This window comes from Cuculus canorus, chromosome 1 (assembly GCF_017976375.1).
Source record: "Cuculus canorus isolate bCucCan1 chromosome 1, bCucCan1.pri, whole genome shotgun sequence".
Lineage (NCBI taxonomy): Eukaryota > Metazoa > Chordata > Aves > Cuculiformes > Cuculidae > Cuculus > Cuculus canorus.
In genome coordinates, this window is record NC_071401.1 from 68651507 (window position 1) to 68677017 (window position 25511).

The 25511-nt window shown below is 41.4% G+C and overlaps 1 protein-coding gene across 1 annotated transcript in view; it reads right to left on the minus strand.

Moving 5' to 3' along the window:
* Nucleotides 1-5360: 5360 nt before the first annotated feature.
* Nucleotides 5361-25511, minus strand: part of TMEM131 (transmembrane protein 131) — a 101023-nt gene continuing 80872 nt past the window's right edge. The window contains exons 30-41 of the mRNA XM_054071225.1: nucleotides 23518-23676; nucleotides 22575-23167; nucleotides 18075-18250; nucleotides 16344-16471; nucleotides 15029-15153; nucleotides 14721-14879; nucleotides 13988-14162; nucleotides 13534-13655; nucleotides 13336-13432; nucleotides 11383-11480; nucleotides 9851-10014; nucleotides 5361-6402 (exon numbers count right to left, since the gene is read on the minus strand). Of these exons, the coding sequence (XP_053927200.1) occupies nucleotides 6109-6402; nucleotides 9851-10014; nucleotides 11383-11480; nucleotides 13336-13432; nucleotides 13534-13655; nucleotides 13988-14162; nucleotides 14721-14879; nucleotides 15029-15153; nucleotides 16344-16471; nucleotides 18075-18250; nucleotides 22575-23167; nucleotides 23518-23676 (2290 nt within the window). The 3' untranslated portion in view covers nucleotides 5361-6108. The remainder of the gene's footprint in view (nucleotides 6403-9850; nucleotides 10015-11382; nucleotides 11481-13335; nucleotides 13433-13533; nucleotides 13656-13987; nucleotides 14163-14720; nucleotides 14880-15028; nucleotides 15154-16343; nucleotides 16472-18074; nucleotides 18251-22574; nucleotides 23168-23517; nucleotides 23677-25511) is intronic.

Consider the following 25511-nt stretch of genomic DNA (forward strand, 5'->3'; position numbering starts at 1 on the left):
GAGGCCAACCCTTCAGCCACAGAATAGAATTTGACAGGCAAGCAAATCTGAGCAAAGTTTGGCACTCAGACCTGCACCAGAAACTCAAGGGAAGAAACTTCCGTGTTGCTGGATTGGAACAAGATGTCAGTGAATATTCCTTGGAATTCCAGTTGTCCAAAAAGATTCCTGGTTTATGCAGCACAACAGGATTGTCCCTGCAAGCCGTAAGCTGAGTCATACCCATTTAATGCAGAATATTGTCTATTTTTAGGGACTTTCTTCATTCTTATTCGCCAAACTCCTCGGTGTTGGCAGAATTAACTTGCCTGCTAAGAACAGGCTGTACGAGGAGGACGGGGGATGTAATGCTGAAGGGGCTAAATGTCCTTTCCCCTTCTAGAAAGCCAACAGCACCCAGGGAAGGAGCACACCCAGGAGCATTTTAGTCTCTCATTTGATAACATCTTCTCTTTCTTTCCCTCTTGAGAGGCAGTGATTCATCCTCCCTAGCTTCTGTTGTCTTCTGCATTGCCATAAAGCAGGATAACATCCTCTTTCCAGTAAGTATTGTCTTCCCTGAAAATAACTCCGGAATGAGCCAGTAAGTGATACTTGGGCGAGGCAGAAGCTGCTCCAGGTGCTCACTTTCCTGGTAGGATTGCTTTCCAGCAAGCTGCTTGTAACCAAGCCAAAACACCACAAGTGACTTCATCCTGCCATGGATGCTCAGGAAACTTTCCAGAATAGCTGGAAAGTTTCCATGGAAAACAATGCTCAGGAAACTTTCCAGAATAGCTAATTTATTTATTTTTTTCTTGGGAATATTTTATCAGACCCAGAATTATAACAAGGAGAGCTGGTAGCTCCTTCTTGTAGGTATCTTCCCCACATGCACACCCTGCCCTGCACCCTCCCCAGCCAATACCTTTTGTCTCTTGCAGCATGCCAGGCTCCAGATTCCCCTTCTTATTTAAGGCAAGTAATTTAACTGCCATTTTTTTTTACATCTTGCAAGAGAGTCTGGCTTGAACTTGAGGACAATCTGCTTGCTTCACCTCCTGCAAGTACTCTCTGACATGTATCCCACGTGAATCCTGCTATTGCAGTGCTGGAATGTCCCTACTCACTTCCTGCTGCTGTTCAAGGACCACGTGAGTATTATCGAGGGTGGTGAGGCACTGGCAGAGGTTGCCCAGGGAAGCTGTGGCTGCCCCATCCCTGGGTGTTCAAGGCCAGGTTGGATGGGGCCTTGGGCAGCGTGGTATGGTTGGAGGTGTCCCTGCCCATAGCAGGGGGCTTGGAACCGGATGATCTTTTAGTTCCCTTCCAACGCAAACCGTTCTATGATTCTATGATCTTGTAAAGCTTCAGGAGAGACTGAGTGTAATCCCTGCAGATCACGTATAATCCAGAATTAATGACACTGACTCAAACATTTGCTTTACAGTAGGCAGAGATAGGGTCCATCCTGAAGGATCACTATTTGGTGATCCTAGCTTGAAAAAAGTAAACACCTCAAGGGGGTTTTCTTAGGAAGCGGCCATAATATCTTTCTTGACACTTCCACTTTGTGCATTTCTCTTGGTGCAATGAGATCTGCCATTCAAGGCCAACTGATGGCTTTGGAGCTGAGCAGCTACCTTTATGCAGTTCTGCTAAAAAATGAGGACAGTCCTCATATCCCAGCAAATATGGCAACATTTTCATTAGGTGATTTTTTTGTTGCCTCTTAAGACGATTTTTATTAGTGCCCCAGAGTTCAGGCTAATCCTTCATTGTGTTGCCTCTGGCTTCTGCAGGTGCTTGTGGCTTTGCTTTCTAGTTGCTTGATTTCTTCTTTGCTATGTGTGTGTGTATATATATATATATATAAAATATGTATATATTATATATATGTCATGCTCTACTTGCTGCTGTATCACATAGCATCTAAGTAGCAGATTACTTGTAGTAAGCATAGAATCATAGAATAGTTTGGGTTGGAAGGGACCTTAAAGATCATCCAGTTCAACCCCGCTGTGATGGGCAGGGACACGTCCCACTAGATCAGGCTGCCCAAGGCCCCATCCAAGCTGCCCTAAGCAGGTTAGCAGTTGTGTTCAGAGAGCTGCTAAAGAGCTTGCTGGTCCCACCACCCTGATGACTGCTTTAGATATGCCTAGAGCACCAGCTGAACACGAAGTCCATCCTTAACTGGCATTACATGAAAACAGCTACTGGGTGAAAGATTCAGTTTTGAAGCAGAACCTGTTTAAAATGCGGTGACTGAACACTCTCCCAGTCACAGCAAACATGCAGTAGAAGCCGGGTTGTTTCAAATCCCAGCCGCATGTGTCTCTTCTAACAAACTGACTCACCGTGAGCTGAAGTTGTCATTGTTTCATGAGGTGGAAAGACCAAAGAAAACTCACTCATAATTACAGGCTGGAAAAACAGACAAGGCTGAGTCAAAGCTGTATTTAGCGTAAAATATTACTCTGGGTGAAATAGTTTAAGTGAAAGATTGCTTCTTCTTACCTCGTGAAGGTAAACACTCGGGCACTCTCAATTTTACCTCTCGTTGGGTTGGGGAGACAGTTAGTGGACAGTATCAGTACCATTTGACCATGAATGATGCTTCGGTGTTTAGAATCTCCTTTGTACTCACATTGTGCAGCCTGTGCCATCCTAAAGTTTTCCCCAGGTTGGAATTTCTCTCGCAGGGCAGTGGCCAAGCTACGGCACATACCGCTGCCACCAGAGCTATGGCCAGGGCAAGGTCCAGACCTCTTCATTGGTTTGTCAGTTCATTCCAAGTGTCTGTATCCGTGAGATAAGTATTAATTGTCCTTCAGCTGGAATTTTACATCCTGTTCTGATACAGCCTTTAACAAAAATCTCTAATGCCTTTCTTTTTGAAACAGAGCTTGTGCTAATTAAACTGATCTCATGTTAGGGCCACACACTGACTTCACTTCAGGCTTTCTGGTTTTAATACAGAAACTTCTCAGGCTTTACAAGTCTATTTGTACAGAGTTGGCAGAATAGAGCTGCTTTTAGGAGCACCAACATAATTACCAAAATTAACAGTAATTATTTATCTTTCTTGCAGGGAACTTTGTATTCCTAGTAGCTTCCAGGTGTGGAAGAGAAAAGCTGACTTGTGATAATTTGGCCTTGATGCTACTCTGAAGTGTTTTAAAATATAAGGGCTGTGAGCTCCCTGGTTTCCAGGACAGCACATCTTTCAAGTGCTTTAAGATGAAGACCAGCTCTAAGGTCTGGTCATTTTAGTCAAGGTGGAACTTCTTTCATGGCCCAACTGTCAGTCTTGTTCATTCTGCTTTTGAAAACAGTCTGCCCTTGCTTCTGACTTCTCTGCATATTCTTTAATCTGTGTATATTTATGTCATTCCAGCAGTCTACAACATTTTCAGCTCCATCTGGATTTTTATGTAAGACTTGACACGTGCTCTGTCAAAAACTCCTTTTCTTTTGTTTGGACCTCACCAGAAGAGGTCCATCCTCTCGATTATTCTTTGTGATGTCTGTGGATGCTTCTGGCCCATCACCCACCTTCCTCCTCCAGTTTCCAGCAATTTTGAAAGCACTTTCAATGCATGCAGAGTGATCGTGCCATAAGAGATGGCAAGGAGACACCTCGGGGAGAAGGCAGAAAAACCCGTGTTGTACATGTACTTAACACACACAGAGGTTTCTTTAGGAATCCTAATCTTTGCCTAATATTATTTCACCTGAACTCCATCAGTTACAGCCAGGACTTCTTCTTAAAGTGGCTCTATCATTTCCTTTAAGTAAGCAGAACAGAGTCAAGGTGGTCTCCAAAGGTGAGGTGCTCAGGGATATGGGTTAGTAGCCAACAGCTACGGTTGGACTCTTTTTCATAAAATCACAGAATCATTTGGTTGGAAATAACATGAGTAGAGGGAAGGAAGACAGGACAATCAGATGTAGGAAGTCTTTAGGCCTAGGACATTTTCCTTATAAATTTAGGAAGAAGGACATGCTTTTTCCTCTCTTCAGGAACAGAAAACCAAGTGTCAAAGATATGAGCAGTTCAGATTTTTTTTCACCTTTGGAATTGAAGCAATATTTAATCAAGGGGAAGCTCTTCAATAGAATATCCTAAAGGCGGTGGAGATTATTTGCATTAGCACAAGGCAATGGCTCACATTTTTTTTGGGAAAAAAGTCTAAGTTACTTGTGTGTGTTGCTTTGTCTTGTTCAAAGGGAAACATTTTTAGAGCGGAAATCTTTTCCTGTCCTCACAACTGCTTAAACCACTCAGAACTGTCAGTATCATAGAATCCATTTCTGCTCTGCCCTCCATGGACTTAATTGTAATGTAAACACTTGCTGGGAAAAAGAGGTGGCTCATTACCTTAAGCAGTCTCCTTCACCTTGAAGTAACTGCTAGTTATCTTCACAGGTTCCATTTACAGAGCAGGCCCCGGCGTGTCAGTAGCGTAACTACTACTTCTGAATTCTGTGTGCAGTAACAGTCTCGTTTGCCCAGTTATTCAGAAGGAAATCACATACAAATGCAAGTTGGACATTTCATGACCTTGGCAAGGTTCTAGAAAGACCCAAATTTTAAGAAAAAAGTAGTTCCAGCAAGTTCCTATTTCAGAGATCTATATCTTCAACTGCTGGTGGTGGCAGAAAGAAAACAGATATCTGATAGCTGTAGGGATTTTGTTTATATAATGTGAGCTGGAAAGTCATCACTTACAATCTCAATTATGTATTTAACCCTCATATTTTGTTGCATATGATATTCTTCACAGCATTTAACTCAAATCTACAGTTCTAACTCTTTTAAAGGATGGATTCCGACAAAAATCTGCTGCTGTAAACTTTAGTCAGTGCCACTGAGTAAATTTATGTTGCTAGCATCTGATAATGCTTTCTTGTAATGGAAGGGTTCATTTTTACCTGGATTTAGCTTGGGTGAAGGTATAGAGTCACCGAGGCTTGCCTTACTGTTAGTGAGGGCAAACAGGTGCCTTAAAGGGACAGAAATAATATCTGTAAATGGAGAAGTTCCTGTTCGGACCTATAGAAGAGCAGCGTTACAGAGGTACGGGGGTAGCATAAATGCCTGATATGTGGAAACTTCAACAGTGAAGACATTTTCCCAGCATTCTGCTACCCAGCAAGGTTTCACATGGGTGGCACCATGTAACCCTGAGAACAAATTCTCCTTCTCCACTGCTATACAAACCCATGCTGCCAAGAGGCCAGGCTTCATCTGCAGTCAAGTTTCTGTTAAAGGAGGCCCCATGCATAGTAGATTTTGGTCTGGAGGATCCCACTGCTAAGTGGATTCATGCACACACAAGTTCTGAAAATACTAGAAGTGAATTCCAGCAGGCAGATCTTGAAAAAAGCAGTATTTATTTTAAAGTACAACCCAAAGTTGTATCCATAAGAAATACACAAGGTATCTTGTTTCTTCCACAAGTCTTGGCTGTGTGCATTTCAGTTCAACTTAAAAATGCATTCAGGTTTACAAATGTACAAACAGCACAGAAAGTGTATTACAGTCTCAACAGAATGCTTGTACATTCAGCCATTTTGCTCTTAAGGTTTCGCGTTGGTTTTGTTGTGTTTTTTTTGTTGAATTTTTATGTTTTCTTTTTTACATTCTTAGAACCTGTGTTAACAAAGACAGCCTTATTTTAAAAAAATACTCTGCATTTCAGCACAAAGTGCCCTTTTGATTTTAAATTAGAACTTAGAGGATAATACTGGAAAAAATTTAAAAACCCAAACCGGTATTTTTCATAAAAGTATTGCATGCCAGGATCGTTTTAGAGTTCAAATTGGTTCCTAAATAAAGATGGCAGGTGGTAAAAGATGAAATCAGTGGAATTGTTCAGATTTACAGGCTCCGGCTGTAGTTGGGCTCTGTGACCGCACCCAGACTTTTTCAAGCTTATCTGCAATCTCAAACTACTGTATCGCAGGACAGACTTCAAAAAGGAGCGAGTGAGGAAAGCATGACTGGTGGGGGGGAAGCAATGACCAGCAACAGCCTGAAAATGATATTTCAAAAATTTGCATTTAATTTGCATTCAGAATTGTATCATGACCTGGATAAGAGTTCTTCCCTTTTGTTTAACTTCAATTTTCATGAGGATAGTGCGAATTAGACCAAGGATCTGAACTTCTTCTTCCAATTGTTGGGCTCCAAATTCTCCAAGGATTGTAGGTCTGTCCTATGTCTTCAGCAGGATTGGCAACGGTGGCAGTGGTGGGTGGAGGAGGAGCAGCAGAAGAGTTCTCACAACCCATTAGATCAATGCCTGACAATGCGTTGGTTGGAGTGGTGAAGGGAAGGCCGCTGTTGAGATTACTTGACCAAATGGAACTGCTGAACGGAGTGGTGGACCACAGGCCAGGGTTACCAAGGATCGACTGCAGTTAAAAGATGGAGACAGCTAAGTAGCAGTTCACTAACCTCTATTTTCACCTCATTTACAGCCCCCTGTAAAAGTACAGTATCTAAGAAACAGAAAGTCTGCCATGGAACCCCTTCTTGTCTTCACTGCAACATGCATTTTTCAGCCCTTTACTAGAGCTTGTCCAGAGGAATCACACCACTAACAGTCACCAAACGCCTCCGGTAACTGAATGGGCTGCAGAGTGCTATTCCATTATAGGCTTTTAAGCTGTTTTCATTTGAGCTTGTACATCCTCATACCATTACCGATGTAAGCACTCCTAGCATTCAAGCTTTAACACACAAGGGCCAAAAAGCTCAAGCTTAATTAAATCAGTTAGAATGGAGTAGAAAAATATGATTCAAATCTTGAAAACAACAAAATTCAACTTGTAAAGGAAGGTAACAGCGAAGTCTACTCCTTGACTGTTCTTCGGCTGTTTGCAAACTCGTCACCTTGTATTCAGACACAGAAATATAAAGTCTGTTATAAACTCTACATTTTGGATGAACCTGTGTTCAGCCCCACTGCACCTCCCCATATAAACATGGGGGGGGATCCATAAAAACATGGATTTTCATCAAATCATTTCATCAAATCCATCCATTTTCCTCATCCAAAATTTCTCCAGATGAAGGGAGAGGGGACTGGAGAACTGGCCATTTGTCACAGAGTTCCAGTAAGCCTGTTCTGGCTCAGGGTGTCTGGAATTCTGACAAATGGTCACAGTGCAGATGCAGGTGTGCCACAACACATCACAAATGCCTTTGGGATGCATGGGACAGCTACAGCAAAGCCTATGGAACTCATGCAGAAACGAACAAGGCTCAGGTTTTGTCGACTGTTTCACTAAAGTCAAAGCAGCAGCAAGCGACAAGCAGAGGACTGACCCATATGGTGTTTTGGAAAGTGATACCTGGAAGTGTCCAGAGATGGAGATGAGAAAGCTTAGCTTAACTTTCATGCTAATATTAGCACAGAACCTGTTACATGTAGGCTTAACGCACTACATACCTCAGCGCCAACAGATTTATAATGTACATATGCTGTAAATTTAATTTGCAAATATACAGTAAACTTGATACATCTGAAAGGCAGTGGACGTGTTGAGTAAGTGCTGTAAGGTACAAACATCCTTATCTTTGGATTTACTGGGTGGAGATGGGGCACCTCTTCCCAAGATGCCACCCCTTAGATAATACATACTAAAGCTTAACCAGTATCCATGTATTCTGCATCTGAAGATCAAAATAAAAATCCCTTCAGAAAAGCAAACCAAGTAAACTCTGAAAATGTCTTCATCTCAGGTTTTTATTTTCTCCCCTGGAATGAAGATGATGTGCTCAGTCTAATCATACCTGAAACTGGTAGGACAGTAATACCAAAGGGTCCTCAAAGAATTTGATACCAAGGGTTGGCCAGGAGTTATGAGCATTCTCAGGGATTAACTGGGCTAGCGTTGTTAGAACTCTCTGATGTCACTGAGAAGTTGAGCCAAAACCAGGTCACAGTCTATTATTGCTCTATAACTGGTTATATTTAAGCTATCTAAGCATTAGACTACTAAGCCTACAGCCTGAAACACTCATTCTGCTGCTCAGACATCAACCTTAGCATAGCAAAAGCCCACTCCATTTCCTCCTGTGGGCAAGAGCCAAGAATTATTCCTACATGTCCTAAACGTGCTTGGGAAAGCCTAACAGAAAGGCAATTGCTCATGAAGTTGAAGAAACCAGGAAAGGATTGGCAGAGAAGAGTACCTTACTTAGACTGAACTGCTACTCCCTTTCAAGACTGGCAGAAGGAGGTACAAAGTGGCTGTCAGACAGAACTACATGCAGAGAAATGGAGGAAAGAGGAATAAGGGACTGTGGTTAGAAAGAAACCAGAGAGGAAGTAAGAGCAATGCAGCAAGGCCTGAGTGGAGACAGGACCCAGAAAGTGCTATTTAGTACAGAGGTAGAGATGCATAAAATGGGAAAGCAAAAGGAATAAGCAAGGAAGGTGATCAAAACCAACTCCGCAGACACCTTCCTAGGGAAGAGGGTAACACAGACACCTCAACGTAAGTGCAGTTTGCAAGAATGGTTTTGGCTCTTGTGCCAGGAAGGAGAAAAGGACAGGACCCTGGTACCTTCTCTCTTATCTACCACAGAGAGCAGGGGGTTCAGTGACAGTAAAAGCCAAGTTTCCCTGTTCTGGCTCACCATGAGCACTTGAAAAAAATAATAATAATTTAAAAGGCTTTGAACATTTCACTGTGTTTGCTGCTGGTTTATTAAGTGACCTTTTCCTTGAGTAAGCTCCTAAAACACCCTTTTTCTTCCTCCAAAAATCAAAGCACTAGAGGGGAGAGACTAACAATTCTTCTATACCATTTGCCTGGCTTCCGTCTTGAGGCTTCTTGAAGCACACTTCCAAGTATTTCTCAGAAGTGGCCAGAACATAGGTTAAGAGTTAGGTTGTCCTCAATCCCTCCTTCTATCAGAAGCTGAGAAATCTGCCCTGCATGTGACCAAAAGTCTCTCCTTACATAGTTTCAGTGATGTTACAGCCACAGTCATAACTGCACGACAAGGGCAGAACCAGTGAGTATGTGCCTATAAGAAGCTGTGTGACCTTCTTCGGCTTCCCCTGCCCCCCCACCTTCCCCTCTGAACTGCTACCAGGTGAAGTAAACACTGCCTCTTACTCACTATGAAAACATTTTCACAAGACAAGACGAAGAATGATTTCAGCTGGCACTGAAGACAGCTGTTGTGGCATAAGTTTTATTCTGACAGACAAAGAAGCACAAGGATAAGAGAGCTGTGCTACTATCTGTGTAAAAGCTGGGTTTTTCTTCTTCTTTGGCTATACTCAAGAGCTTCAAAATTAGCTGTCAGTTTAAAGGCTTCACCTTGCTCTCAGTTATCTTAGTGTTTTTTTCTAAGCTGAAAAAGATACACTTGAGGTTTTGTTTTTTTTTTTTTTTACTTTCAGGTAAGCTGCAGCACTGGACTCAGGAAGCAGAGTCAAACCCTGAAAGTTATATTGGCTATTCTGCAACTGTCCATCAAACTGGAAGTAAGAGAGGCATTGTCCAGCCATGGCACAAGAACACAATGGCTCTTCCCAAAATCCTGAAGCACATGGTAATCGAGCACACTAAGTGCTGCAAGACGCTCACTCTTGTGAGAAATATTTTTAGTGACAATTTACATGGATTCCTCATCCACAAGCAAGCAGACTGATCACTCTTTGTCCAACAGCCACATCAACTTAATTACACAGAACAACAAATATGTATAACTTCCTTTTTCCTGTGTTCTTTCATTGAATTTTTTAATCCACATTTAAAAATCCTCTAAATGAAATGAGATGGCAGGTACAGAACAGGTTGGTAACAGTATTCAAACGCTGTATTTGGACTGAATACTTACTGCAGTTGTATGAGTTGGGGAACTCGAGCTTGTTGGCCAGGAGGGTACAGAATCTGTAGCTGAAGGATCCCAGATGGATGATGGAACGTTGTTGAATTCAGTCCAGTTTCTCTGAACATCCTGCCCATAAGCTGATCGAGCTAAACCAAGTTTGCTAAAAACCTCTAAAAAAAAAAAAACCGTGAAATACAACTGAGTACATTACTCTTCTCCTTTTTCCAAGACTAATGCTTTTCACAGTTATTTCCCATATTTTCCCAGCGGGTCCTGCTGCAATGCAAGAGCTGATATTAGAAAGTCACATAGTGATACAGATCTCATCTCAGGTGCCCAACATCAGACAGTGCCAACAAAGTTAAAATCGAAGTTACAGTGGGGAAAAGAGTTATACGCTTACTGTGTGTAATTCAGGATCAGCATATGGGATTTGTTTGGTTCCTGTTATTATTTGCCCAAGAGCAAACAACGCAGAACCAGGCAGAAGCACAGCAACAGAGTGTCCTGGCAGCTCCTCATAACAAGTTAACCGCAGGTGGAGTAAGTGACTGGCTTGAAGGAGTCTTTCATAATCACAGCACTCTCCTTCCCAGGTAACTGCTGGTATGGGAGGCAGCACTGGTTGTGCCCCAGCCCAGACCCCACCTCTGCTAGAGAAGGAGAACGCAGCACCAGTGCTTGTGGTTTGCCTTGTCCCTGCACACAGAACTGATCCCAGGCATCTTACTGCTGTCCCTCACAGTCTGGTGCCAAGTGATGCTGATGAAGAGGAAAGAACTCCACAGCAAGCATCCAGCATTTTTCAGTAGACGTATAATTTTTTTCAGTAGACAGGATTTTTCCGTAGCCATAAAATCCATTTTGCAAATGCCACAGGTGAACTTTCCTTTGCTTATCATCTTTTGCAAGCACCTTAAAAACCACCACACATCCCAAACGCAGTGTGCAAATGCACAATACGCAAGCAGAGCATCCATGCCCTACAATAGGGCCTGCCTGCATCAAAGGCCCTCTCAATAGCCACTTAGGGAAAGTTTACCCAAGTATTTCAATACAGGAATTACTGGCTGGTTTTAGCATGCACTAGTTCATCATGCAGCTATACAAACGCTAGAGGCAAACACAAGAGGAAAGCAACACAAGGAAAGGGCCATTGCCTCATTTAGAGCCGAATGTCTTTGTGCAGTCGTTAAATCCTCAGCACAGCACAGGACCAGGGGCACCCTTCCAACGCCTACAGTAAAGCTTCAAGGGGAAGGACAGAGGGGAGGAAAACTAAGGGAAAAACAAATATCAAGAATTCTTTCTAAAACCAATCTCCAAACTCGAGTGTTTCCAGCTCAAACACTCCAAAGATTAGTTTCCACTTTCTCTCTCTGGGCTGAAACAGAATACACTACCGTATTTTTAACACACTTTCCTAAGTAGTCATCCTTTCTGGGGGCAGGAATGGGAATGCTGTCTGTACGTACACCAGTGGAAAGAAGACACCATTTCACTACCTCTATTTGAACATGGAAAACACAAAATCTCACCTCCAGTTAAATTAAAAGAATGTCCAAATGCAGAGAATGAGTTGAGAGGCGTGAAGTCCGGACTGCTGGGATTGCTGATAGGACTCCACAAACCCGAACTGGAGTAATGGGAAAGCAACACACAACTCATCAACACAGTGCTACTGACAATATTAACTTATTGATCTATATACAAATGTGTATATAAAAATGTATATGCGGGTGTATATATTTAATGATACATATATATAGATTTAATGGTGATCAAGAGTTAGGAAACCAGCTTATTTTTGTTTTAACAGAAGATTTCAGAGAAACGCTCTTGTCCTGCATATATACCCACCCTGGAGTAACATACTGCTAGAGACATCCCTGCCTATGGCAGAGAGGTTGGAACTGGATGATCTTTAAGGTCTTTTCCAATCCAAACCATTCTACGATTCTATGATTCTACATAAAGCTTGTTAATCTGTAGACTGAGCTCCAACACAAACCTGAGAGTAGCTTTTTTTGATCAGTTTTTCAGAAAACAAAGGATCTTAAGCCATAGCACAGATTTTTGACAAGCAGATAAAATTCAGAACCACTTGGAAGGGATACAAATGATCACATTCCAGCTTGTGGGCAAGCTTCTTTAAACTACAGATAAGTTAACTGAAAACAGGGATAAATGTTTACAAAATCAAACCAAAACCCACAAACTTCACTCAGAAAAGCAATTCCTTTGGTATTGGAATTTGAATTCAAGTCTCCCTCCCATTCCAGGGAGACTAGGAGACGGCTCACTGATTTTACAACTGAAATAGAGGTGCACTGCTAAAATATGTCAAGAAAGACAGTATGCCTTGGGGAAAGTGACTGACCACAGCTCTATTCTGCTCTTATTTATAATGCAAATGGCCAGTGACAGTTCTGGTCTTGGTGTTAAAACTGGGAGTGAAAGATATCGCTGTACAGCAAGATATTCTGCCTGTAAGCTATTTCAAATAGCTTGGCTCTCACGCCTCAATACTGGAAGAGCCAAGCTGATTCCTCATTGTTTGAATGCCTGGGGAACACTAAACTGAATTACTGGGAATGAGGTGGGGGAAGTCCCCATCATACAATGGTTTGGGTTGGAAGGGACCTTAAAGATCATCCAGTTCCAACCCCCTGCCATGGGCAGGGACACCTCCCACCAGACCAGGTTGCCCAAGGCCCCATCCAATCTGGCCTTGAACACTTCCAGGGATGGGGCATCCACAGCTTCCCTGCACAATTCATCATGAGGAATTTCTTTCTAATGTCTAATCTAAGTCTTTCCCCCTTGCAATTTAAAGCCATTCCCCCAAGTCCTACCACTACACACCCTTGTAAAAAGTCTCTCCTCAGCTTTCCTGTACACCCCCCTTCAGGTACTTGAAGGCTGCTATGAGGTCCCTCGGAGCCTTCTCCTTTTCACACTGAAAAATCTCCAACCCTCTCTCTCAAGCCTCTCCTCAAATGGGAGGCGCTCCAGCGCTCTGATCATCTTTGTAGCCCTCCTCTGGACCTGTTCCAACAGTTCCATATCCTTCTTATATTTGGATTCCAGAACTGGACACAGTACTCCAGGTGGGGTCTCACAAGAGTAGATTAGAAAGGCAGAATCCCCTCCCTTGACCTGCTGGCCAAGCTTCTTTTGAAGCAGCCCAGGATTCAGTTGGCCTTCTGGGCTGTGAGTGCACATTACTGGCTCACATCAAACTTCTCATCAATCAGCACCCCTAAACATCACATCCAGAACATCCTTCTCTCTACTTTGAGTCACTCCTAAGTTCTGAATTTCTTTGCAAAGTGAGATGCTGTGCTCAGACTTAAAATAAGCCTCTTTATTTTAAAAAAAAAAAAGAGGAACCGGAATGAATTCTGTCACCACATTCAAAATACCATTAACAGCTTCCAATCTTCTTTTCTAGGGGCCCAGGTATTTGCCTAAGAATAAAAAAAAATTACCTGTCAGAGCCATCACTGTCAACAGCTGTGTGGGACATGCTGATATTGCTGGAAACCTCTGTCTTGCTTGGAGAAACCTTTGGTAAACCACCGCCACCTGAAAGAAAGTAGTATATGTAAAACAAGTAAAATAGAAATAAAAAGACCTCAAAAGAGTATATTCAGGAAATACTCAAAAATCCAAACTGGTTCTAGTACCTGGGCTCTTGTCATAACCTGCAGCTACAGCAGCAAAAGTGGGGTTTCCATTCCTGCCTGGAAGAGAAGCTGCCTTTGCCAGCTTATGTTTGGTACCATTAGGCTGCTTGCTTTTTGTTTCACTTAAAGAAGAAAGAAGAAAAAAAGGAGAAGTAAGATTGTGGACTTCAGCAGTTCGATAAAAAAAGCAGTAATTTAAGCTAGCATTCATGGAAATGTTAACAACAGCTCCACAGCTCATGTAATTGCACATTTCTCCAATCTTCCAAGTCATAAGAAACCCCAGAAAAATATAAATAGCATGGTAAAATATGCACGGTGCTATATGCAAAACAGCAGTTTCCACAGGAAGAGGAAATGGGTCTGAGAAAAAGGAGATGCACCCAATGAAGCACATGGGTTCCACAAGTGTTCTGTGCTGGGAAATCAGTAGGAGGTGCAGATTTGGACTCACTTGCTGCAGCTGCTGTTCACAATGCTGCTGTAAGTGCCTCCTCGGGGCCCAAAAGCTAAAGATGCAGGAGGAGGAGGAGGAGATGGAGAGGCAGGTGTCGGCGAGGGCTGTCGTTGTTTCAGGAAAGCATCTGCATTCAGGGTTTGCAGAGAGAGTTTATAAAGGTTGTCCGTAGCTATAAAGAGAAACACAGTTTCCTGTAGCGTTTACTTTAAAACAAAAGCCTCTCAAACTTCTGTCATCCTTGTTCCAAGTGAGGAATCAAGACAAAGGTAGCAATGGAAGAAGTAGTTCGTTCTCTATTTTCACCTCTTATTAGGCAGGTTTATTACCTATTTTCAGAGAGAGACTGTACTGCAGTAAAAGCACCAAGACAAACCTATTTCTACAGAAGGAAGAACCTTTCTAAGTGAGTACTGTGGAGAGGGATGACTTTGTTCACATGCAACCAAGAAGCTGACCCCACAAAAGGGACTTAACAGCACAACTAAAAAGCTTATAAAGGTTATAATCCTGTGAATCACTGAAGAACTGCAATATCAGCAGGATGGCCCATGTTCTACCCATGCAGTTTTCAAACCTCCCGGACTCTATCAGTGTGAGGCCTACAGCAGAAAACGGGAGCACAGCTATGCAGGGAGAAAAAAGACAGGAAGATCTATAAACAGGCTGAGCCTACCTACAGATATTCATTGCAGAAAAGTAATTCTGTCATCCTCTGGTGATTACTTACAGCTGCCAGCTTTGTGAAGAGGTACAGAGTCCCACTCCGGTGGTGGAGAATCCTTTTCGCCTTCTGAGCTGCTGGTGTTTCCTAGCTCCTGTCCAGAACTACTGGGGAGAAATTTGGCTAATACTGATGGCCTGCTGTCTGTTAACTTACTGTTTGGACCTATTAAAACAAAAGAAGAAAAGCAAGTCCATGGGTACTACACTGAACAGCTTTCTTCTCATACCAGACTTAGAATTAAGCACTCGGGAGGGGTTACAGACAACCCAATAAAACTCCCGAAGTTTTTAGAAAAAATAGCCTCATGCTACCTCTTGTTTTGGGGATGTTTCTTGATTTAGACCCATTTGTCAGAAGGTGCTGTGTAGACATCTTGGATGGAAAGGTTTTGCGCTGCTTGATTTCCAGTGGAGGAGTATAAGGCAATTCCAAGGAACTAAATGAAAACAGAGATCCATTTATTTGTAAGCTCTCTAAAGTGCTGAAGAGAAGACTTTATATACATATATATATGCAGAAGCCATACGGTCTTACAAAAGAGTAGTCTCCTGTAGCTTTCTCAATCTCAAACTCTTGCTCGTCTTCAAAGCTATTCATAAGTGGAGTTTTTTATTTCTCCTATATGCAACACGAACTCTTTCCTAGCCCAGTCTCATTTTCTACCCACACTGCTCCACACTTATTATGGCTCACTCACTTTCCATGAGTACCATTCATCCTGGAGCTCCAGGATTACAAAACTTGCTTGATTAGACAGAAGTAAACAACAGTAAACATCTGCCATTTTTCTGCTCAGGCCCATTTCTCCAGCTTGTCCAAGTCCCTCTGGATGACATCCCGAGAATTCCAAAACACCTGTCAATCGTGGCCTCTGAATACTGTCACACGTAATGAACTTGTCATTTATATGATAAAGGAAAGTAGGTACAGTAAGACTAAATAAGATGAGAAGGAGACTTTGCCATACAACATTTTCAGTATCAAGAATAACTAATCCTAGTAAGTTTAGTATTAATTACAGCAACAGGGAAAACACAAACCGGTACACCATGCCTCAGTAGGATTCCAGAATACTGTTTCAGAATGAACTAGGTAAGAGTAAGACCGAAGTTCTTCATTTTTCCCCTTTCTACAACCTACAATCAACCACCTGCCAGTAAGGGAAAGTAACTGGCAGCAGCCACAGCCTCCTTTAATAATATATCCAAGACTTTGATCTTACTCTATGATACAAAAAAGGAAATTGCATGGCTTTAATTTCACCAAAGGCAACTAAAGGCATTCATGTTAGCACTGGCTTGATGTGCTGCCACTAGAAGGTCCTCTAGAAGCATTAACACTATTTAATGTATGTGATACCACTTACGAAAAGCTTGGCATTGCTTAAACTTAATTTATTCGCTGGATTTTGTTCTCATTTTATTTAAGCACTGTATTCCCCTTAAATAATTTATTATTTACAAGTTTCTGATATTCCCTAATATCAGGAAAGCAGCTGCTTAAAGGTATCCGCTGTTGGCATTACTTGGACAGGGAGCCACCACAGTCAAATACACATACTTTTATTAATCCACCTTCCTTTCAAGCACGATGCCTTATCTACTACAAAGCCTTTGTTATGCTTACCTGGTTTTCACGTCTACAGGGTTTTCTTTCTTGATACTTGCTAGCAGTTTTTTAGTTTTCTGTTTTACCGGAACTATTTCATTTTCAGGTTTTTCTGGTATAACTTTTCCCTTTTGTTTTTCAGGTTCCTATAAAAGACATAACAATGTATTAATGTTCATGAGAAGTAAAGTCCCTTCTTGCATCACAACTTACATATAAACAGGGATAAGCAAAGAATGCTATCTGAAAATGTGCATTTTTGGAGCACAGAAGGTATCTTTTTACCACTTAGTGAGTACACCTATAAAACATGATATCAATTTTTTTCGTATTTGGAGAAACAGAAATTGAGCTATCCAGCAAATTCATGTGCTTCATGCAGATCACGTTTGCAAACACATAGTTCCTCAAGCCATGACCTCGAACGCTAGTCAAAAACATGCCAGCTCTGTACTGAGACTTAAATGCTTCTGTTCTGCACAGTCCAGGCTATCTAAAACAGGTTCTTCAACAAAGCAAAGAATATGAGCAATTTCAACATTCAGTTTATTATTTTTGAACAGTACTTCTAAGATTTTCTGAATATAGGTATAGTATCAAATAGCCATCCCAAAAAATGAAAGGTGATTTGCAAAAATTGACTTAAATGGTAACTTTTCATATATATTACATGGATTTCTTTTCTCCCCCCTCCTGCCTAACCAGAATCCCTATCTTTTCCAAAGCTCACATTTAAGATATATCAAAATTTAGGCTTAGTTTTCATCTCTTTGGAATTATTTTTACAACAAATTGGTTCCCTAGCACATGCTTTAGGACAAAATATTTTAAGACAATCTGACCACTACATAAATTGTTAAAACTTTCATTTATTACCTAGAAGCATGCAAGCCAAATGAATAAAATAAAGGCAGGGGTATTGTCAAAGGTAATTAAGTTAACTACCTGCTGACAAGTTACCAACAGTGAACAGATCCTTTGTAAATGATGAAATGCATGGGTTGAGCATACACCTCAATTATAAGGTAAAATTGGTGTCCACACTTTGGCGTTTTATTTGCAAACAGAATAGGCTACAGTCATTTGAGCAATGAAGCTGGTGAGGGGGCTGGAGAACAAGTCGTACGAGGAGCGGCTGAGAGAGCTGGGGTTGTTTAGCCTGGAGAACAGGAGGCTGAGGGGAGACCTTATTACTCTCTACAACTACCTGAAAGGAGGTTGTGGAGAGGAGGGAGCTGGCCTCTTCTCTCAAGTGACAGAGGACAGGACAAGGGGGAATGGCCTGAAGCTCTGCCAGGGGAGGGTCAGGCTGGATATCAGAAAACAATTCTTCACGGAAAGAGTCATCTGGCAGTGGAATAGGCTGCCCAGGGAGGTGGTCGAATCACCTTCCCTGGAGGTGTTTAAGAAACGGGTGGATGAAGTGCTTAGGGACATGGTTTAAGGGAGTGTTAGGAATGGTTGAACTCGATGATCCAGTGGGTCCTTTCCAACCTAGTGATTCTATGATTCAGGCACTTTTAGCCCTGAGACAACATGATTTAAGCATGTTCACACTCACAGAAGAGGAAACTTTATAAAGAAGCAAAGGCAAGGATTGGGAAAGAGCTTTTTAATTAATATTCCTCCTTCATAGGGTATTACAGTATATTAAAGTTGGGGATGGGGCGGGGGGAGGAGACTGTATTCCTGCTCTAACAGGTGACCCACCAGCTGCACAGGAGCCTCCCTTTATGAGCAGCACCGTACCTCTTTGAGAAGTGGTTCTGTATCTGGGTTGGAGGTTTCTGTTGTGGTTGAAGAACTGTCATCGTCTGCCAAGGAATCCTTCAGTTCATCCTCCTGTTGCTTTCCTTTCCCTCTTCTGTCCTTTTCTTCCCGTTTCTTCTGTGGCTTTGCCTTGCGCTGAAGTGTTTTCCCTTTCCCTAGGGAGATAATGACACTTCAGATTCTCAGCAGCAGTGATCCGAGATGGGCTAACCCACACGATTAACGCTCTGCAGTCTTGTCTATTATGATACACCAATTATTTACAGTCACTTCATACCAAATGCACACAATAGCATCAAACCTGAAGAACCATGATCTCCATCATTGCACTTAGGCTCCCAAGTCCTACCTCCATTGCCTATCTGTAGACGGTGGGCACCTGGCTACCTATAACTCTCCTCTGCTATGTTCCTGGCATTCCTTTTGAACACCTTAGAATCCAACTTGACAGTTTAACCATATAAAACTAAGTTTAAACATGAACTTCAGATGCTGGTACAAGCTTTATAATCCAAACAAATGAAGAACAGAAATGATCAGCACACTTGTCAGTTAAAAAAACCCAAAAAACCAACTTGCAGTGAGGCTAGAGCAGATGAGAAAAATCATGAACAGTATCTATCTAACAAAGACAGAAAAATCCCCAAAACTGAAACCTACACCCAAGTATACCTTCTCCCCTTGACATATTTTATTCTTCCAGAAGGTATTTTCTAAGAGCTATGACTAAGCCAAATGTAAAATAGTTTGGCTTGATACATTGAAGTGTTACTGCATTTCAAAACAGGTAAAACAACACGTTAAATTATCCAGGAGTTGTTTAATCAATTTTGTCAAAGCAATCAAAATATAACTAAATTATGCTACTTAAACAATTGATTATGTTTTTCCTACAATTTCTACAGGCTAACTGAAATGATGCTCAGTATAAGCTCTGATTGTAAAGGCTTAAGAACCTTCAAAATCAAGCCCAAGGTCTTGGCTTGCAAAATAGGCAGGATTAGCCTCCCACGGAGTAAGAAATTTATCAAAAAAAGGATCAATACAGAGAAACTGTGCGTGCATATGTGTGGAGCCATCAGTATCTTACCATTGCCTGTTGTTGTTCTCTTACAGCATGAGAACGTTCACAGTATTCTTATGTCTTTCATTACAGGTAATGTATGCCTGTACAAATATAATCTTTCTTCGATTACTGCCCTTCAGACTAAGCCTTCTCATTTATAAGCCCCACAGTGTCTGCGTACAGCTTCCAAGATGGACTTAATAGTTCACTCAAGAAAAGACTCAATTAACCTGTGCCGAATAAGTGGATTCAGCCCCTGCTGGGATTTGTACCAGCTCAAGTTGGAACTGAGTCTGGAAGCACAATGATAGCTGTCATATTTTATTCAGCAAAATGTCCCTGAGGGGAAGTTCACAGGAAAACATAAATTTGCCTTCAGTATTTTGGCAAATACCAGACACACAGCAAAGAGCACTTCCTTCAAGCTCCATTTTTTTTCAGACTTAATACCAATGTTGTCAGTATGAAGAACAAAAAAAAAAAAATCACTGGAGATAAAATATTCTTTTTAGTGTGAATGCAAACAAAAGAGCAGGGAGGGTTGGAACTGGATGACCTTAAGGTCCCTTCTAACCCAAACTTCTATGATGGCTATAAACTGAAGAGGCTCAGATTTAGACTAGACATAAGGAAGAACTTCTTCACAATGAGGGTGTTGAGGCACTGGCACAGGTTGCCCAGGGAAGCTGTGGATGCCTCATTCCCAGAAGTGATCACGGCCAGATTGGATGGGGCCTTGGGCAGCCTGATCTAGTGGGAGGAGTCCCTGCCCATCGCAGGGGAGCTGGAATCAGATGATCTTTAAGGTCCCTTCCAACTCAAACCATTGTACGATTCTTTGATGTTTTGTATGGAAATTTTCTAAAGTTTGGTTATTCCCGTTTTGCCTCAGAAGGATTTGTTCTAAAACCTGCTTGAAATTTAGTCTACATTCAGGATTGCTAAACAGTTTCACATTCATTGTTAGAAAACCTATTTTAAATGTTATCATGACACAAAAACATAATGTAAAGCAGGTGTTTAACAAAAACCCGATGCAGCCCCTGCAGCAGGCTGCCAGGATGCAAGAATTAGGAAACTGAAACAGAACACTCCAGAGACGGGAATCCTACACAGGGACATTATGCCAGCCAGTTTCAGTCCAGAGGCTGCTGCTTCTGTAAACATTTGTGACTGGCTTGAGCTGTTTCTCTGAAGACAAATATCAGTGTGTCAGTATGTAGATCCAGAGAGGTAACAGAACTTCCGCTGTGGTTTAACATTTTTAAAGAGGGCAAATAGAAATGGGTAAGATTTATTTGATGTGCTAAGCTTGTGAATCAAGTTATGGTTTACAGATAATGTAGGGCTTTTTTTTTTTTTTTAAAATAAAGCTTGTCAAAAAAAGACGTCTACATGCATATATCTGATTTATTTATCTGATATGATGAAGAAGTCACGAAAACTACCTGAACTGCAAAATATAACATTCTTAATATATTTTGCAATGCAGAATTTGTTTAAATATTCAAAATACCATCATGCCAGAGCACAAAGCCTCTGTAACAGGAGAAAAAACATTAATTTCTCTGATTGAATTTGTAATCAGGTGGAAGTTACAAAACAAGAAAGTAATGCCAAAAAGCGGAACCCATGTAAGTGATTAGGAACTAAATATTTCATCATTGTTTAAACAGCTTTTGAAATCAATAGATAAATCAATGCAAGCATCTATCTCAAGAAAACGTGTTGATAGTTGAAGAAATATACGGAAAGGTCTATCAACACTTAGGAGCAGCTGCTTGCCAAGACAATTTTCCAATACACAGACTGTGAGAAACTGCCATAGGTTCAAAAATGTTAACACAGGTACAGCACAGCAACGTGCTTTTGTAATGGTCCCCGCATACTGTTTGGCAGCTGCTTAGCACAGCAGGATTGGAGTGCAAGAGCTGGTTTCTTTTTAGGTTGAATTATAACCAGAAACACAGCCAGCCTTTTCAGGTACTCAGTATATGGATGGGATTGGTCCACTGGAAATCCGCTCCCATGAGGGTGTTGCAACCACACTACCAGTCATTTTGCTTTCTAAGACTACAATACTGTAATATTTGATAACATAGATGTAGTCTACGGAACCTAACTACAGTCTTGTCACTTGCTGGAATACCATTTAACCTTTATGAAAGAATGCCTGACAAACTGGTCATAATTTTCTTAATCTTAATTCCTTCAGCCACATACCCTTGTCTAAACTAATGGCAAAAAAGCCCAGAAATAAAGTAGCATATTTCAGCAGGATCCCAAACCCTCTTATCACTTCAGAGTCTCCACTTTGAACATCCAGTTGCATCATCACATCCATTCTGAACTATTTAAGAGTGTTCCGCTCATTACGCAATAACAGAGTGAAGCTCTTCTCTTTGGTGGTGCGTGATCATACAGACACTTCAGGCTTTATATGCCTTCCCACCATTCTTTTCCTTAACTTTACTTCTAATAGGCTACAAAGTATCTGTACTGTTCTGTAAAACAGTGTTATAAAAAAGGGAAAAAACACTCAGAAATGAACACATTAAGGTTAAATTAATAACCATGTAACTCTGGCACAACTGAAATGGATAACAGAAAAAGGATGATCAGAAGTTCTACTCTAACAGTGTTTAAAAAAAGGAAAATAACTAATATATAATTTTAAGTCTGAAGGTATCCAAGATATTAAATCCAACAAAATATTTTAAGCATTTAATCGAAAAGATGCATAAACTCTAACTTCACACAAGCAATGAATGCAACTTAAATATATGTGCTATATATTAATTTGCTGACCACTTGACATCGAGGATTTTCTACAACAGATGCAAGTCTCTGCACAACAAATTCCATACCCGAATACCATCACAGTTCACACATTTCTCTCTTCTTCTAGTGGGAGGTGTTCCCTGCCCATGGTGGGGGAGGGTTGGAACTGGATGATCTTTAAAGGTCCCTTCCAACCCAAACCATCCTATGATTCCTCCACTCCCTTTCTCCCTGTCTTAGTTATACACTCAGACAACTTCCTTTTCCTTTTCCCAAACCCCAGCCCCAAGTACATATGATGGAGGTGGGAGGGATGGATGCTAACTCAAAGGCAACCAAAAGCATCTTCCTTCTCCAGGGAGTCAGATGTCTAAATTTTCACACTTGCTTTCATCAAAACATTATAAAAATGCTGCAGGAATAATCCCCATTTATCACTGCATGGAGAACTTCACTGCCATGAAGTGAATAAAGGAAGTGTTCAAGACATGGGCACATAAAGAACGGCAGGCAACAGCTGAGAAGCTATCACTTTCCATACTATGAAAACATGACTTTTACAGTTGATTAAATCTTGTTCTGTGGATTTACATAATGAATCACCCTGTTAACAAAAAGTAGAACTACATTACCTTTGTTTTTTGCTAGTGGAGATGGGGGCTGCTCTGTAAACACATCTGGGGAAGGGGATTCTGGATGGTCAAAGTCTTTTTCCATAGTTTCTATAAGCCCAGTGAGATCTGAATCCTCTGAGCTGTGCCTTCTGCTGCCCTCACATTCAGCATGTGGCGGGCTGGGAAGTGGTAGCTGTGGCAAAGCGCTTTCAGTCTGTTGCTCTTGCTGCTGAGGCCCAGATGCTGGAGGTTGCTGGAGGGGCTGCTCTGTCAAAGCTGGTGCTGGCTGCTGTGTCAGCTGCTGGTTCTGCCTTGTCCCCTTGGCTCTTTTGCCTGCAGCATGAGTCTGAGCTGTGGCACCTGAATCCAAGGTAAAAGGGCCCGCTCTGTTCACTGACTGCACAGAAGCTGCTTGTGCTGAAGTCCTATTAGGTATGCTTGAACTGCTTTTGGATTTGATGTTTTCAACATCAGGTGCATTTCTATTGCTGTGAAGGTGTGCTGTTGCATTGTATTGTTTATGATTCCCTGCACTGGATCGTGAAGAACTGCTGGCTCCATAGATCCCTCTGGATGAATTGTGATTAGAATCTGATCCAAGTGCATTCAAGCTGGAAGAAAAACAAGCATTTAAATATAGTCTACAATGGCTCCATTCTTCCACATTAGAAAGGAATCACAGTTTCCTGTTCACTTGCTTACTGTACATACGAAAAAAACACAGTGAAATGAGACTCAACATATATGTTGGAGGTCTTTTTTTCGTTCTTTCTTTCCAAAAGGTGAATGTTCCTCACAATCACAAAAGCCATCTTTTTATTCAAGCGATCTTTTTATAAGTAGCTAGGAGAATCTTTATTCATTCATCTGTTCTAAAAAACACTATTACTTTCTTACTGGCCTTATGAGAAAAGAAGAAAAAGGGGAAGACATCCCACAAACCCTCTTAACATCCACTTACTTTCCGTCAGATGAAATTCCAACTATTCTCCTGAGATCGAGTGGCCTTCCCATATCAAAGGGAGGGTTTGAGGCCTCAAAGGACAAGCGTCTCCTAAATGGCTCCCATATTCCTTGAGCTTCTAGATAGGCTGTTCCAATTACCAAGAGAAAGAGTACACTGCAGAGAAGAGAGGTAGTCACCTAAGTATTTCTTAGTTTTGAGCATTTTAAGATTGATTAATCTGATCACACAAGACAAAGTTTGTATCTTGTATTGAAAAGCTGAAAATTGCACCCAAACTACAACTTTGTCTGACAGAAACGTAAAATACCCAAGTCTAGCATGATACATATATACATAGCTAACACTGACAATGGAAGGTAGATGCAAGCCTGACACGGAAGTGCCAAGAATATTAATCCAAAAGAGAGATATATAATTAAAATATTAAAATGATGGCACTCAAGTGATCAGCAGCTTTCACAGTTTGTTCGTGCAATTTCATTTTAAAAGCATAGACCCTCTGTGGAGAATTGTACTGCTGCCTAGAGAAGTCAAACTGAAGAGCGTTATTTCAAGGAGTTTTACATCTAGATGCATCTGCTGCAACACTGTGTTTAGGAGTTCTGCACTTACATAATACACTGCAGTGAACTATATTTTTGAATGAAGCAATAAAGCCACTGCAGAGACCTTCACTGCACTGCTATCGATTTAATCTTCTAACAGGTGGGAGTTTTGCGGGGAGGGGAGACAATGACGGGGACTAAACCTTGCCTTGCCTAGTATCCTAGAAAGATTATGAGAAAAGAACTCCAAATTAGCAACTTCAGGTTTTGTTCTTGTCCTTGTTCCGACTGTTGTTTTTCGAAGCCAAATGCATGCTATTTGAAAGTCTCACAAGACTGACAAAAACAATAGCATCACATCTCTATCAACCACCATGGTGCTACACAGACTCGGGATGAAGTGCATCACATTTTGGCGGGTTGGGTGAAGACACTTCCCTCTCAGCCCCATATAGCACTCCCCTTGTGGCACGAATGCTGGGCTCTGCAGAGGTTGTACAGGTGAGGCTGCAGCAGAAGGTCACCTTAAGAGCTTCTCCTCCTCCACCACCCTCTGGGTGAGGGCTCTATTCCCTTTATGTAAGCCAACTTTGGTGATTTGATAAAGGAACACCAATCTTAAAATGAAACAAACAGAGTAAATCTTGTTTTGTGGTCTTTTTAACTGCACTTTCTGGTTTTGGTGTGGTGGTGGTGATAGCAATGGTGGTTTGGATCTTTTACTTTTAAAAAAAATTACTATTAAAAAAAAAATATCAACAGCCTAAAGCGTTCAGGCCCTTTAAATTACAAGACAAATCAGTGTGAGGAGCAACACAGAGTGGGGAGTAACAGAGTCAAGGCAACCAAGAACAATCCCTCTTTCCACTCATGTTTTTCACACATATGCCTAGCTGACAAGTTCTTCGTGAAAAGGACTGGCTCCTTGTCATGTTTGTACATATTCGAGTAAGTTGGACTTCAAAACTTGGAGCCACAAGTATGGTAACAATCCAAACCAAGTGATTTAGGGAAGGCAACAATAAACACCACCATGTCAAATTAAAAACATGAACTAGACAAACCCTTAGAGCTGTTCATTCATAGAAATTAAGAACAGTTTTGCATCAATATGGAAGTATTGTTTTAGTGGCAACTAGCAAACCTCTATGTGATGGTATCCTAAAAGTCAGAGGCTGGCTGTGCTCAGAATCCTGGGAATATTATGAAATCTTTACATAAGACTCTTCTCTAGTTTGCTACCAAGAAGGATGTTTTGTACTTGTAGGAAAAATGTAGTGAGGGAGAGGATTAGTACCCTGCATTCTACTATAAATTCTAATTAACAAATACTGTACATGCCAAATTATCCACACAAAAAGCCCTACACTTACAAGCTCACATGCATTGTTCACTCTGTTAATAAACTAAAGAGAAACCAAGCTTTTACATTTTTGCAAATAT